The sequence below is a fragment of the Lepus europaeus genome, chromosome X (genome assembly GCF_033115175.1).
Source record: "Lepus europaeus isolate LE1 chromosome X, mLepTim1.pri, whole genome shotgun sequence".
In the NCBI taxonomy this organism is placed as follows: Eukaryota; Metazoa; Chordata; class Mammalia; order Lagomorpha; family Leporidae; genus Lepus; species Lepus europaeus.
In genome coordinates, this window is record NC_084850.1 from 124,241,265 (window position 1) to 124,257,037 (window position 15,773).

General features: G+C 38.6%; 1 protein-coding gene across 1 annotated transcript in view; it reads right to left on the bottom strand.

Moving 5' to 3' along the window:
• Positions 1–15,773, bottom strand: part of PDK3 (pyruvate dehydrogenase kinase 3) — a 99,737-nt gene that overhangs the window by 12,319 nt on the left and 71,645 nt on the right. Inside the window, exons 9-11 of the mRNA XM_062184397.1 lie at positions 10,236–10,346; positions 6,941–7,054; positions 4,432–4,571 (exon numbers count right to left, since the gene is read on the bottom strand). Coding sequence (XP_062040381.1) covers positions 4,432–4,571; positions 6,941–7,054; positions 10,236–10,346 — 365 coding nt within the window. The remainder of the gene's footprint in view (positions 1–4,431; positions 4,572–6,940; positions 7,055–10,235; positions 10,347–15,773) is intronic.

A 15,773-nucleotide genomic window follows, 5' to 3' on the forward strand; every position in this document is an offset into this window, starting at 1 on the left:
ACCTACTAACCTATTTAGAATTTTAAAACTGTTTTAAAAACAATATTCAATTAAATTCACCTTTTTAGAACCCACATAGATCTTATTTTTTTACAAATATGGCTCCCACACGATCCAAATTCCTCCGTCTATCAGAGCAGAAGTTTGAATTACTGGTCATATGATGTCCAGCATGCTGACTTACATACAGACTGAAAGTGGAATCAAGGGAAACTTATCTCATCTGGCATTTCAAGCTGATTTAGTTTATTCCTGGCTGGCAATGGTGGCAGTGAGTGTGTGTATCTGTGTGTACAAGTGTACATGCACATGCATACAGGCACAAACCAAACTCCTCCAAATGTCATCACTGGAGATGAGTGGCCAGTCCCACAATACTGCACAGAGGTCTATCATGAGACTTTCATAGAGAAAAATGAACATTCCCAATACTACTATAACGATATAAAACCACAAAGCTTTATAAATTATATCTGCATACAAGTAACTTTCTGATGCATTCAGGATGTTAACAATAAAGGTTTTCAGGGTAAGACATGTATACAATTAAAATACATTAGAAACAATCCAATGATAAAATAGAATACAAAATACCAACATGGATTCATGATTTTAAAAAAGCATTTTTTTCCCGGCGCTGTGGTGCAGCGGGTTAAAGCCCTGGCCTGAAGCGCCGGCATCCCATGTGCATGCCGGTTCTGGTCCCAGCTGCTCCTCTTCCAATCCAGCTCTCTGCTGTGGCCTGGGATAGCAGTATAGAAGATGGCCCAAGTCCCTGGGCCCCTGCACCCACGTGGGAGACTTGGAAGAAGCTCCTGGCTCCTGGCTTCGGATTGGCGCAGCTCCGGCCGTTGTGCCCATCTGGGGAGTGAACCAGTGGATGGATGGAAGGCCTCTCTCTTTCTCTACCTCTCTCTCTGTAACTCTTTCAAATAAATAAAATAAATCTTTAAAAAAATGCATTTTTATGGTTCTGTCCAGAAAGAGGCCTAGAAAAGACATAATGAGACTCCGAACTCCAAGACTAGGTCTTGGAGTGACCGTTGCAGCTATGTGGGGGAGTGAACAAGTGGATGGAAGACTTCTCTCTCTCTCTGCCTCTACCTCTCTGTAACTCTGCCTTTTAAATAAATAAAAATAAATAAATTTTAAAATAAAAGCTCTCAATGGGTTTTTGTCAATGGAACACAGAGGATCCAGATTAAAATAGCTTCCACTGGCCAAAAGTGTGCCTATTTAAGCACCAAATAATAATTCATAATAATACTAAATTTGAGGTGGCTTTTTTTCAAGATTTATTTATTTATTTGGAAGTCAAAGTTCACAGAGAGGAGAGGGAGGGAGAGGGAGAGGAGAGGGAGGGGGAGGGGGAGGGGGAGGGGAAGGGGGAGAGGGAGGAGAGAGGTCTTCCATCCAAAGGTTAACTCCCCAGTTGGCCGCAATGGCCAGAGCACACCTACCGGAAGCCAGGAGCCAGGAGCTTATTCCAGGTCTCCCACGCGGGTGCAGGGGCCCAAGCACTTGGGCCATCCTCCACTGCTTTCCCAGGCCATAATAGAGAACTGGATGGGAAGTGGAGCAGCAAGGTCTCGAACCAGAGCCCACTGAGGTGCCAGTCCCTTGAGGTGGCTTTTAACCTACCTTCTTACCTTGAAAAGTGGTAAATTAAAGAGAATTTAAGTTTCTCTTTAAATTTAAAGGGAAAGAATTGAACACATATTTGAAGAACTGTACTTGAAGGTATCTGAATGGCTTTAGTTGGTGAGAAAGAGCTTTACTTTATAGGGGAAAGTCAGGTAATAACTGTCAAATGAATGATTTAAAAAATCATTTTACAAACACCAATAAAATTATTGGTTCAGGCCAAAATTATCTAATGGAGTTAAAAAACCATTAGGAAGAATGGCTGATATATAAGTAGACATTTGTATAGTGCCAAAATACCACCACACAGCTTACGTTAAGGTAAAAAAAAAAAAAAGGAATAGATCAGACAACCAGCACCTAAACTGATGTAATCTTAATATCACTAATGGTGGATCAACTAGATACCATGTGCTTCACAGTGTAATTCTGCAACAGGGCTTAGGGAGTGTTGTAGCAAAAACGTTCCACTGAACCTTTAGAACAACTTCCAGTTCACATATAGGGAATGGGGACAAGTAAGCCAAATGACATTTCAAAGAAATCAAACAAATCAAAGTGGTACATTTTGCAGGATAACTAACATGGTATCTCAACAATAGAATGTTCTAGATTAAAGACAAGTTGAAACTACACAGATGTGATACTGGAATGTATCCTCGTTCTGACACACTGGGAATTTTAATGAGATGAAAATTTGTTGATATGGAAAGGTAAAGATGGTTAAACAAAACAAAAGCAGGTTGTAAAACAGTATGAATAGCATGATCTCATTTTGGGAAAAATACACAAACATACCCATACATAGCAAAATATTTGACAGAACATACATGAAACTGTAACGGGGCAATCTCTGGCTGTGGGAATTCAGTCGTTTCTCCTTGCTTTTTTTAAACTTAAGTTTTCTAATTTTTTTACAAGGTATATATCCTGCTTTTCTATTAATAAAAGGCTACTTTTAAATGAACCAAAAGCACTCTTACCCTTGTTAGTAGAGTTGGAGCTTACAGGTAGTCAGAAGAAAAAAAAAATTGGAAAGCAAAGACTGGATTATTTTCCTTATGACCATGAAATAGTGAAGATTCATTATCCTGTGACTGACAATTTTTTCTTCTAAGTTTTTTGTTGTGATAAAGTGTATATAACATAGAACTTAACTATCTTAACCATTTTTAAGTGTACAGTTCAGTGGCATTAAGTACACTCACGGTGTTCTGCCCCCATCACCACCACTATTTCTATCAACTTTTTCACAGCCTAAACGAAAACTGCACTAAACAACACTAAACAACAACTCCCCATTCCCCCCTTCCTTCCAGCGCCTGGCAACAAATAATCTTTCAACTTTCTGGTTCTATGAATCTGACTTCTCTAGCTATATGGAACTAGGCAATATTTGTCCTTTCCAGTCTGACTTGTTTTCACTTAACGTAATGACTTCAAGGTTCATCTATGCTGCAGCATACGTTAGAATGCCCATTCTTTTTTTTTAATGCCCATCCTTTTAATGGCTGATATTATTCCATTGTATAGATAGATCATATTTTGTTTATATTGATTGATAATTTTAACTCCTATATTTTTTTAGCTTCAACTCAGAAAATTTCTTGAAACATTCGTCTATAAATATCTAAGGATCACAACAAATAGCAAACTTAATTGCTTTTTAAATAAAATACAGCAAGACAAACCCCTACTTCTTGCTGTTAATACCTCTACAGTGCAAGGATTCCTTGAACAGTGGGATCTTTATTCATACTGTACCTCTGGTATCCAATTCTTGCTAGCCTTTGTCTGAAGTGAAAAGTTTGCTCTAATCTTTCCTTCACTGGGGATCACTTTGCTTGAAAAAAAAAATGCTGAATATCACTGGCCATCAGAGAAATACAAATCAAAGCCATGATGAGATATCATCTTATTCTAGCTAGAATGGATGTTATAAAAAAGACAAAAGATAACAAATGCTGGACGTAGAGAAAAGGAAACTCTTATTCACTGTTGGTGGGAATGCAAATTAGTACAGCCATTATAGAGAAGAGTATGGAGGGCTTCAAAAAATAAACATAGAGCTACTCTACGGCCCAGCCATCCCACTAGTGGGTGCAGATCAGAAGGAATTTTGATATCAGCATCTGAAGGTGACACTTGCATTCCTATATCCACTGCAGCACTATTGACAATAGCCAAAATACAGACTTAACCTATGTGTCCACACAATAGAATATGATCTGGCCATAAAAAACAATGCAATCCTGACACTGCAGCAAAATGAATGGAACTAGAGATGATTATGTTAAGAGAAATAAATATAGCAGACACAGAATGACAAATATCTTATGTTTTCTCTCATGTGAAGTTAAAAACAAAGCTCAATTTAGACTTAGAATACTGATGACTAGAGGTTGGGAAGGGTGGAGATATAAACAAGTTGAATAATGGGTACCAAACACAGTCAGATAGAAGTAAGAAGTTTTAGTGTTCCATAGCACAGTGCGGGTGATTACAGTCCACAATAATGGATTACATAATGTATGTAAGAACTGGGAAAAGAGCTGGTGGCTCCAAACACTTAGAGAAGTTATGGAAATGAAAGGCTACTGGCCTGGAATGCTCAGTCTATTCCATGTATGTGTTGAAATATTGCACTGCATACCATCAAAATGTGCAAGTATTACCTGCTAATCAATTAAAAAACAAAGAAAATCTGGCAGAAAGTATCAAGCATCTGGCTAGTACATTCAAGGGACAAATCAGATTCTTTATAACGAAATCAAAGTGGCACATTACTGTTTGGCCTTATATTTTGACGCATCCCTGGGTTCTCTGCTTGGATTGCTCCAGTCATCAGCTTCAGGCGTGGTCTTGTAATGGCGCCATGCAGACTTATTGAAAACCGGCAGTCTCTCAAAGGACTCACTTGAAAGAGCCTATTGGAAAAATTAAGAGAAACACCCGATGGTCCACAGTATCATATTTTTTCATGTGAAGTACTATCCCAAATTTTACTACTTAAAACATGAGAAACCTTAATATGTGATTTTGAATTTGAATTAATATTACATTTTAGTACTTAGAGTGTCTAGGAAAAAAATTAAAGCTTTTTTTTTAAAAAAATATATATACTTATTTACTTGAAAGGCAGAGTGACAGAGAGACAGAAAAAGAGAGATCTTCCATCCTGTGGTTCACTCCCCACAGGCTCACAACAGCCAAAGCTGGGCCAGGAGCCTTGAACTCCATTCAGGTCTCTCACGTGGGTGGCAGGAACCCAAGTACTTGGGGCATCATATGCTACCATCCCAGGTGCATTAACAGGAAGCTGGATTGGAAGTGGAGTCCAGGATTCAAACTGACACTCTGATATGGGATACAGGTGTCCCAAACAGTGGTTTAACCCACTGTGCCATAACACTTACTCCAAAAGTTTACTATTATTATTATTACTATAAAGAGAACAGATTTCATGTAGTTCATAAATACTTCCTTCCTTCCCTCCCATCCCAAGGCTTTTTAAAAGAAATTAAAAACATTCACTTATTCAAAACCAGTACTCAAGTACACATGACAAGAACTGAATGCATTTTAATTCAGTTAGTACTGCTTTGAGATACTCAACTGTTTTGACTACTGTCACCACACAATTGCTCTCTAACTGGTCTGGAAATAAAGACTCATATATACCAGAATTATAAACATATTCCATCAAATAATATCAAATATCATATCATTTAGATGCACTGGCATCTAAGAGAAATACTCTTAACTGGTTAAACTATGGCATTGCATATAGCAGCATACTATGCTATAGTTAAGAATAATGACTCGGGGCCATCACTGTGCTGCAGCAGGTTAACACCCTGGCCTGAAGTGCTGGCATCCAATATGGGTGCCGGTTCTAGTCCTGGCTACTCCACTTCTGATCCAGCTCTCTGCTATGGCCTGGGAAAGCAGTAGAGGATGGCCCAAGTCCTTGGGGCCCTGTACCTGTGTGGGAGACCTGGAAGAAGCTCCTGGATCCTGGCTTCAGATCGGCACAGCTCTGGCCCTTGCGGCCAACTGGGGAGTGAACCAATGAATGGAATACCTCTCTCTCTCTCTCTCTCTCTCTCTCTCTCCCTCTCTCTCTCTCTCTCTCTCTCTCCCCCTCTGTGTGTGTGTAACTCTGACTTTCAAATAAATAAAAAAAAAGTTCTCAAAGAACTGATAAGCAAAAATATCCAAGATATATTAGAAAGTCTTAAAAGCCAAGGTGCTAAAATTCCATTTATGTGGGAAAAATTCATTTTTCCCCTAAGTTTATAAATGCAGAATTAATTTTTAGAGGATCCATAAAAAGTGGGACCTGGGTTTTCCTCTGGGGAAGAGAAATGGTAGCTTAGGGGTAGTAGTGGGAGAGAGTAAGCTTTCCCTTTGGTAGTTTTTACATTTTTTTTTTTTTTTTGACAGGCAGAGTGGACAGTGAGAGAGAGACAGAGAGAAAGGTCTTCATTTGCCGTTGGTTCACCCTCCAATGGCCGCCGCGGATCCGAAGGCAGGAGCCAGGTGCTTCTCCTGGTCTCCCATGGGGTGCAGGACCCAAGGACTTGGGCCATCCTCCACTGCACTCCCTAGCCACAGCAGAGAGCTGGCCTGGAAGCGGGGCAACCAGGACAGGATCGGTGCCCCGACCGGGACTAGAACCCGGTGTGCCGGCGCCGCAAGGCGGAGGATTAGCCTGTTGAGCCACGGCGCCGGCCAGTTTTTACATTTTTATCATATGCCTATATTGCCCATTCAAAAAATGCTACAAATATTCTACAGTATAGAAACAAAAGTCTAACATCACCAATAAATGACAAAAATTGAATTAGAGAGAACTTTATTATTAGGTCAACCTTTTATAAAACCATATTATGATTACTGAATTCTTATAACTCTGGCAAAGCCAAAAAGTTTTTAAAGCTAAAGACTAAAATGTTCAGATTATGAAAATCTGCCTTGTTTTGGATTAAACTTTTCAATGGACCACAATTATTTAAATTCACAATTAAAGAACTAGGGTTTTAAGAATCGATGTTTTTTATTTATAGAAATGGAACAACTTTCATATTTATGTCTTTAAGAATATAATAATATGGTTTTTATATTTCAATCCTTGATATTTTGCTATCTACAAGCCTAAAATGAAAGGTGAGGCATAACATGGTTTTCCCATGAAACTGACACAAATTTGAGCTGAATAGAAGAGATAATAATTTGAGTAGTTATTAGAATTTAGTAAAGATTCCTTTTCAGTAACAGAAATAAAATGCAGTACCTTTAAATAAATGACAGCATCTGTACCCACTCCTTCCATGGAATACAGTTTTAGGTCTCCCTGAAAATATCTAGCATACAGACGAGAAATTGGCAAACCATAGCCAAATCCAGCCTATCAAGAAAAGAAAATTAATGCAGTGAGACAGGCACAAATGTGGGCATATTTTGTATGAAGAATATTCAGGGAAGATGAAAATAAATTCTTGATTCAGATTTGAATAAAATGAATTACTGATTCAACTTTTACAATGACACACACACACATACACACACACACATATATATGTATATATTCACACACATACTCGTCCCCACAATCTCTTTATTTTCACCCTGCAGAAACACTGTTCATATATTTAGATAATAATAGGCATAACTTAGTTTTTGACTAACGCTTTTTGAAGCAAACTTGCAGCATTTATCTTTTTTTTTCAAATCTCAAAGTAGAATTTACTTGGATAACAAAACTAAAAACTAACCCATATCATTTCAAAGTTCCACTATCAGATTTCCTGCTGTTAAGGAAAAGTAATAGCACCAGATTTCTAATCTACCAATAACAAGGCTAAAACACTGAAAAGAAAACAACTTTGAGAGGCTACACCATAAGGTTCTCAGAATGCCAGAGTATTTTGGTATATGGCCCTTCATGTATTTTTAGAGACAAAAATATTCCAGTTACCTCCCATATCTCTAAGTCATGGAACCCTGACTGTAAATCACTGGTGTTTATTGGCAAGAACAGTAAGAAGTTTTTTTTTAAAAAAAAAAACCAATAAGAATAACTGATTAAATTCAGAAACTGAAATGGTGGCAGTGGCAGGGGGTGATGTTCTACCATCAAGTTTTGTCAGCCTTGGTTAAATCTATGAACAAGATCAAGGAAGGGGGCAAGCAGGAGGGTAATGTACATGAGGAATTGCGGCTTTAGATTCAGACACATCTAAGTTGAAATCCAATTTTGTTGGGCAACTCTGAGCAGTTTACTCAACCTCCTTGAGAATGTTTTCTCACCGGAACATATAATAAAAAGCTTACCTTGGCGCTGCTGTAAGGATGGAAGGATATAAATGTAAAGTCTTTGCAGAGTGTCTAACACCCAGTAAACTAAATAAATGGAAGAGCTGGTATTACGGTTACTAAGAGCAGCAATTTGACCAAGTAACATGGATTTCTGCCATTTTCAAACATCGAACCTCTCACATGGACACTCCGCTGAGGGTAGGGCATGACTGCAAGGGCACAGACTGATGGCATGCACCCCGTCTTGTAAGGGCTTTAGGATGGGCTGACTACAGCCAGGAGGGAAGAACAGCCAGTCACGGTACTGCCAGAGCAAACCAGAGCAAGGAAAGCTGTGGACCCCAGGGAGAGGCCGAGGGAAATCTGCCCTCAGTGGTCAAGCAAGGCCCAGAACTTTCCCTCAGATCTAATGGAGGCAGCACTGAAGCCAAGGAGGCAGCGAAGCCTGGAGTTCCAGGGAACGCAGAGGAAGGTGCCCCTATTTTGGCCTTGGTGACGTTCACAGAAGGTTTCCCAAGGCACGAAAGGGCCAACGGCCTTACGTGGGCAGACACTGTTGACAAAGAAATGTAACTGTCAAGGCACAGGGCTTAAACTGCTAAGGTGGTCAGTAGGGAAATTTGTTTCCTAGTAGTATATGGCCACACATCCACTTTAAAGTTGAGGGAAGTTTATGTACTGGGAGAGACTCTAGTGGGAGGATTCTGCACTAGAAGAACACAGTCAACCTGTACCACTGTGCCATGACTTCAGTCTCATCATCTATGCATTGGGCACATTTCCTCCATTTCATAAAAATCCATGACATAATATTTTTTAAAATTAATTAATTTTTAAAAAATGTTTAAAAAATTTAAAAATATTTTAAAAATTAATTAATTTAAAAAAAATATTATGTAGGATCTCTGTCTTTAATGTGCTGGACACTGTTATTTAATGCTATAACTAGTACTCCAACAGTATTTTTTTTCACTTTGTGTTGCTATATGGGGGCAAACTGTTGAAATCTTTACCTAATATATACTAAACTGATCTTCTGTATATAAAGAGAATTGAAAATGAATCTTTACATGAATGGAAGGGGAAAGGGAGCGGGAAAGGGGAGGGTTGCAGGCGGGAGGGAAGTTATGGGAGTGGGGAAGCCATTGTAACCCATAAGCTGTACTTTGGAAATTTATATTCATTAAATAAAAGTTTAATAAAAAAATCCATGACATAAAGCCACCCTCAAGATGCTATTTTAAGACCTGAAAGAGACAACCTAGATTCATTTTAAACAACTGGGGAAAGCACTAGTGCCATTTTTTCTCTGGGTGTTTATTTCAGAAGGTGCCAGAAGTTGGTCAAGGCAATGCCTTTCCAAACTGTTCACGAATTGTCTTGACTCCTGTATAAAGGACTTCCCCTGTTTTCAGCATGCTGAGTTAACAAACTCTGTCTCAAATAAATGATGCCGAGCATTTGATTTTATTCATACAAATAAAATACAATCTTATGTGGTTATCAGTCAGGTAGGCCTTTAAAATGAAACTTAATTTATACCCTGAATGGTATTGCAGACTGATAGGTATGTTGCTGTGTTTAATGACAAAGGGTTCAATTGTTGTTTGTCAATTAGAAACACTCAGCAGGGGGAAGAAAGTGTGGCCCTACCAGGGTCTAAATGCTACCATGGTAACCAGAAGCTTTTTCTCCCTGCCTTAATAGGGCTGAAGGTTATTTCCAGAGTGTGACAGAAAGGGCTCTGAAAATGCATGTACCACCTATATGTTTCATGCTTATGTTATAAAAAATAAAAAATTGAGTGTTTTCATAATTGAATGCTTTAATTATATAAACAAATTTGACAGTGGAGAATCAAAGGCCCTGGGTTACTTGGGCCTTGAGGAGTACCCAGGAACAAGCTTTAGCCCTACACCCTGCACCTGGCCTTTGGGCCACCCACTGGGAGAATCCACCCCATCTAAGGGCAGCAGAAGGTAGTAAATGGAGCTCCACCGTGAAATGCTTTTCCTCTGTATCTGGAAGTGAGGCACTCAACTCAGAGTACTTCTCAGACACAAAGTGGAGAAGAAATCTAAGTTCAAAGCAATCATAATGAAAGGAGCCAAAGGAAAAAAATTGCCCCTCCTCCAAACCACACAGGAACATTCTAATTCAGCAAGGCTATTGCCGCAACCTGGGGAGGTGGGAAGCTCTTTCCCTCCACTAAATAGAGCCCCTCTCCAGGTAAATGATCTTTCCTTCGTGCAGCAGTGTAGGATGCTTACCAAAGGGGCAGCTCTTGTGGGTTCCAGGCTGGGTCTAGGAGCCGTTGAATACATGTAGTTAAAAAGGCGATCTATTTTTCGAAGTGGGACTCCACCACCTAGGTCACTTATCTGCAGTGTACAAAATGTTACAAATAATTTAAAAATAAGTCAATCTGTACCTAGGAGTCAGCCATAAGCTCATTAAACAGAGTACTCTAGAAGACACAAGGGCTTTGAACTCTCAATGAAGTTTGGCTCCTTTGGGAACAGTGTACAACAAAGCAGGCAGAGTAATACAGCAGGATCTGATAGGCTTGGGTTTGAGATCTTGCTCAGCTCCCTGTATAACGGGATTCTAATGAAGTCTAAGTGAGGTGACAAGCTAAGAATCCAGCACAGTACAGTCATGCATTACTTAATGACAAGGAAAAGTTCTGAGAAATGCTTCGTTAGGGATTTCATCATAGTGTGACCATTATAGAGCACACTCACGCAAAATACAATGGCTACCACCTCAATAGGCTACAGAATCTTACAGGATCACCATGATACATGTGGTCCATTGTGAACCAAAACATCATTAGGCAGCGCATGACTGTACTTAGCAACAAGACAAAATATGTCAGTTTTATTTGCTTCCCTCAGATTTCTCAATGTATAGAAATTACTATGGGGGAGGGCCGGCGCCATGGCTCAACAGGCTAATCCTCCGCCTTGCGGCACCGGCACACCGGGTTCTAGTCCCGGTCAGGGCACCGATCCTGTCCCGGTTGCCCCTCTTCCAGGCCAGCTCTCTGCTGTGGCCAGGGAGTGCAGTGGAGGATGGCCCAAGTGCTTGGGCCCTGCACCCCATGGGAGACCAGGAGAAGCACCTGGCTCCTGCCATCGGATCAGCACGGTGTGCCAGCCGCAGCGCGCCTACCGTGGCGGCCATTGGAGGGTGAACCAACGGCCAAGGAAGAGCTTTCTCTCTGTCTCTCTCTCACTGTCCACTCTGCCTGTCAAAAAAAAAAAAGCAAAACATTTCAATACTAGACTGTGAGGATGAAGAGACTGAAGAAATGCCAGAAATGGAATTAAAAAAATTTATCAGAGGATTACTTAGAAATAATCAGAAATAAATGCATGAACTAATGAAATACATACGTGACATGAAAGAAAATTTCTCTTGCGAAATTGAGATCTTAAAGGGAAATTAAAATAAAACCTTGGAAATGAAGACTTCACTAGGACATATAAAAAATGCAGTGGAAAGCCTTCACAACAGAATCAATGAAGTAGAAGTATGAATATCTGACTTAGAACACAAAGCACAGGAAATTATACAGTCAGACCAAAAACAAGAGGAAGAAATTTGAAAGCTAAGAAACACTGTTGGGAATCTACAGGATACTATAAAAAGACCCAACATACAGGTTCTAGGAGTTGCTGAAGGCATGAAAATAGAGTAAGGCTTAGAAGGCCTTTTTAGTGAAATAATAACAAAAAACTTCACTAATTTGAAGAAAGGGACATCCAAGTACAGGAAGCACATAAAACTCCTAATAGACATGACCAGAAAAGATATTCACCAAGACACATTGTAATCAAACTCCCCAGAGCAAAAAAAATAAATATTTAAAAATGTACCTGAGAGAAACGCCAGATTACTTTCATAGGATTCCAGTTAGACTCACAGTGGATTTCTCATCAGAAATCCTACAGGCTAGGAAAGAATGGCGAGATATATTCCAAGTCTTAAGAGAAGAAAACTGTCAACAAAAGATACTGTACCCTGAAAAACTCTTATTACGAGTGAAGGTGAAATAAAGACCTTCCATAACAAACAGAAATTGAAAGAATCTGTCACCATCCATGCAGCCTTGCAAAAGATGCTTATGGATGTGCTACACACAGAAATGTGGTCATCAATATAAAGAAGGTAAAGAAAGAAAATCTCGCAGGAAAGATACAAAGGAAATCCAAAGTAAACAACAGGAATGTTTATGGAAAAATGGCAGAGCAAAGTCGTTACTTATCAATAGTCACAGTTAATGTAAATGGCCTCAACTCTCCAGTTATAAAGACACAGACTGGCTGAATGGATTAAAGAACCAATCTATTTGCTGCCTACAACAAACACTTCTCATCAACAAGGATGCACGCAGACTGAAAGTGAAAGGATGTAAAGAGATATTCCATGCTAACAGAAACCAAAAAAGGGCTTTTGTAGTCATTTCAATATCAGACAAGTAGACTTGAACACAAAAACTGTTGAAAGAGACAAAGAAGGGCACTATGTAATGATTAAGGGATCAATTCAACAGGAAGGTCTAACTATTATAAACATATATGCAACTAATTACAGGGCACCTGGCTATTTAAAAGAAATGTTAAGGGATCTAAAGGCAGACACAGACTCAAATACAATAGTAATGAGGGACTTCATACCCCACTTTCAGCAATGGACAGATCAACCAGACAGAAAAGCAGCAAGGAAAAAACAGATTTAATTGACACTAAAGACCAAAGGAAAAAAAAAAAGAAAAAAAAACACCAAATGGACCTAAGAGATACCTACAGAACTTTCCATCCTACAGCTACAGAATAAACATTCTTCTCAGCATTGATGGAATCTCTCTAGGACTGACCACATGCTAGGCCATGAAGCAAGTCCGATCAAATTTAAAAAAACCAAAATAACCCCATGCAGCTTTGACCACAATACAATGAAGCTGGAAATCAGCAACTTAGGAACCTCTAGAACCTATGCAAATACATGGAGACTGAACAACATGCTCTTGAATGAACAGTGGGTCATAGAAGCAAACAAGCGAAATAAAAAAAAAATTTCTGGAAACAAATGAAGACAATACAACATATCAAAACTTATGGGATACAGCAAAAGCAGTGTTAAGAGGAAAGTTTAAAGCAACTGGTGCCCACATCAAGAAACTTAAAAGGTAAGAAATAAATGAGCTATCAAATCATCTCAAGTATGTAGAAAAACAACAGCAAATCAAACCCAAAACTAGTAAGAGAAAAGAAATAATTAAAATTAAAGAAGAAATAAACAAAATTGAAATCCAAAGAACAATCCAAAAGATCAGCAAAACGAAGAGCTGGTTTTTTGAAAAATCAAACAAACAAACAAAATTGACACACCAGTGGCCCAACCAAAAAAAAAAAAAAGAAAAGAAAAACAAAAAAACAGAGAGAATACCCAAATTAATAAAAGTACAGAAATTTAACAACAGACACCACAGAAATAAAAAGAATCATCAGAAATTACTACAAAGAGCTGTATGTCAACAAACCAGGAAATTGGAACAAACAGATAGATTGCTGGACACATACAACCTACCTAAATTGAGCCATGAAGACATCCCCTAAACAGACTCATAACCAAGACAGAAATTGAATCAGTAATAAAGACTCTCCCAACAAAGAAAAGCCCAGGACCAGATGGCTTCACTACTGAGTTCTACTAGACATTTAAAGAACTAATTCCAATTCTTCTCAAGCTATTAAAAACAACTGAAAGTGAGGGAATCCTCTCAAATTCTTTCTATGAAGCCAGCGTCACCTTAATTCCTAAACCTGAAAAAGAAGCAACAGAGAAAGAGAACTACAGATCAATTTTCCTGATGAACAGAAATGCAAAAATTCTCAACAAAATTCTAGCCAGTTAAATAAAACAACACTTCAGAAAGATCATTCACCCAGACCAAGTGGGATTTATCCCTGGTATCCACAGATGGTTCAATATTTGCAAATCAATCAATGTGATACATCACATTAATAAACAGAAGAAAAAACATATGATTATCTCAATAGATGTAGAGAAAGCATTTGATAAAATATAACACCCTTTCATGATGAAAGCTCTAAGCAAATTGGATATAGAAGAAACATCTCTTAAAAAAATCAAGGCAATCTATGAAAAACCCACAGCCAGCATCCTACTGAATGGGGAAAAGCTGAAAGCATTCCCCCTAAGATATGGAACCAGACAAGGATGCCAACTCTCACCAATTCTATTCAATACAGTCTTGGAAGCTTTAGCCAGAGCCATTAGGCAAGAGATAGAAATCAAAGGGATACAAATTGGGAAGGAGAAAATCAAACTAACCCTATTCGCAGATGACACAATTATGTATATAGGGGATCCAAAAGACTCCACTAAGAGACTATTGGAACTCATAGAAGAGCTTTGTAAAGTAGCAGGATATAAAATCAATAAATGAAAATCAATAGTCTTTGTTTATACAGACAATGGCACGGCTGAGAAAGAACTTCTAAGATAAATCCCATTCACAATAGCTACAAAAAATCAAATACCTTGGAATTAATTTAACCAAGGATGTCAAAGATCTCTATGATGAGAATCAAAAACATTAAAGAAAGAAATAGAGGAAAATATTTAAAAAATGGGAAAAATCTTCCATGTTCATGGATTGGAAGAATCAATAACATAAAAATGTCCATTATTCCGAAAGCAATTTACAGATTCAATGTGACATCAGTCAAAATACCAAGGACATTATTCTCAGATACAGAAAAAATAATGCTGAAATTCATATGGAAACACCAAAGACTTCGAATAGCTAAAGCAATCTTATACAACAAAGATAAAACCAGAGGCATCATAATACCAGATTTCAAGACATACTACAGGGCAGTTATAATCAAAACAGCCTGGTACTGGTACAAAAACAGATGGATAGACCAACGGAACTGAATAGGAACACCAGAAATCAATCTAGGCATCTATAACCAACTGATATTTGACCAAGGAGCTAAAACCAATTCCTATAGCAAGGACAGTCTCTTCAACAAATGGTTCTGGGAAAACTGGATTTCCACATGCAGAAGTATGAAACAAGACCCCTACCCTACACCTTACACAAAAATGCATTCAAAATGGATTAAAGACCTAAATCTATGACCCAATACCATCAAATCATTAGCAAACACTGGGGAAACCCTGAAAGACATTGGCATAGGAAAAAAAAAAACCCACAGGCATAAGCAATCAAAGCCAGAATTAACAAATGGGATTACATCAAATTAACAAGCTGCTGTACTACAAAAGAAACACTCAGTAAAATGAAGAGGCAATTGACAGAATGGGAGAAATTATTTGCAAACTATGCAGCTGATAAAATATTAATATCCATAATATATAAGGATTTCCAGAAACTCAACAACAAAACAAACAACCCAGTTAAGAAATGGGCAAAGGACTTAAACAGACATTTTTCAAAAGAGGAAATCCAAATGGCCAACAGACAAATGAAAAATGCTCAGGATCACTAGCCATCAAGGAAATGCAAATCAAAACCACAATGAAGTTTCACCTCACCCCAGTTAGAATGGCTATCATACAGAAATTAACAAACAACAAATGTCGGCAAGGATGTCGGGAAAACAGTACCCTAATCCACTGTTGGTGGGAATGTAAACTGGTAAAGCCACTATGGAAGACAGTATGGAGGTACCTCAGAAATCTGAAAATAGTACTACCACATGACCCAGCCATCCCACTTCTGGGAATTTACCCAAGGGAAATGAAAA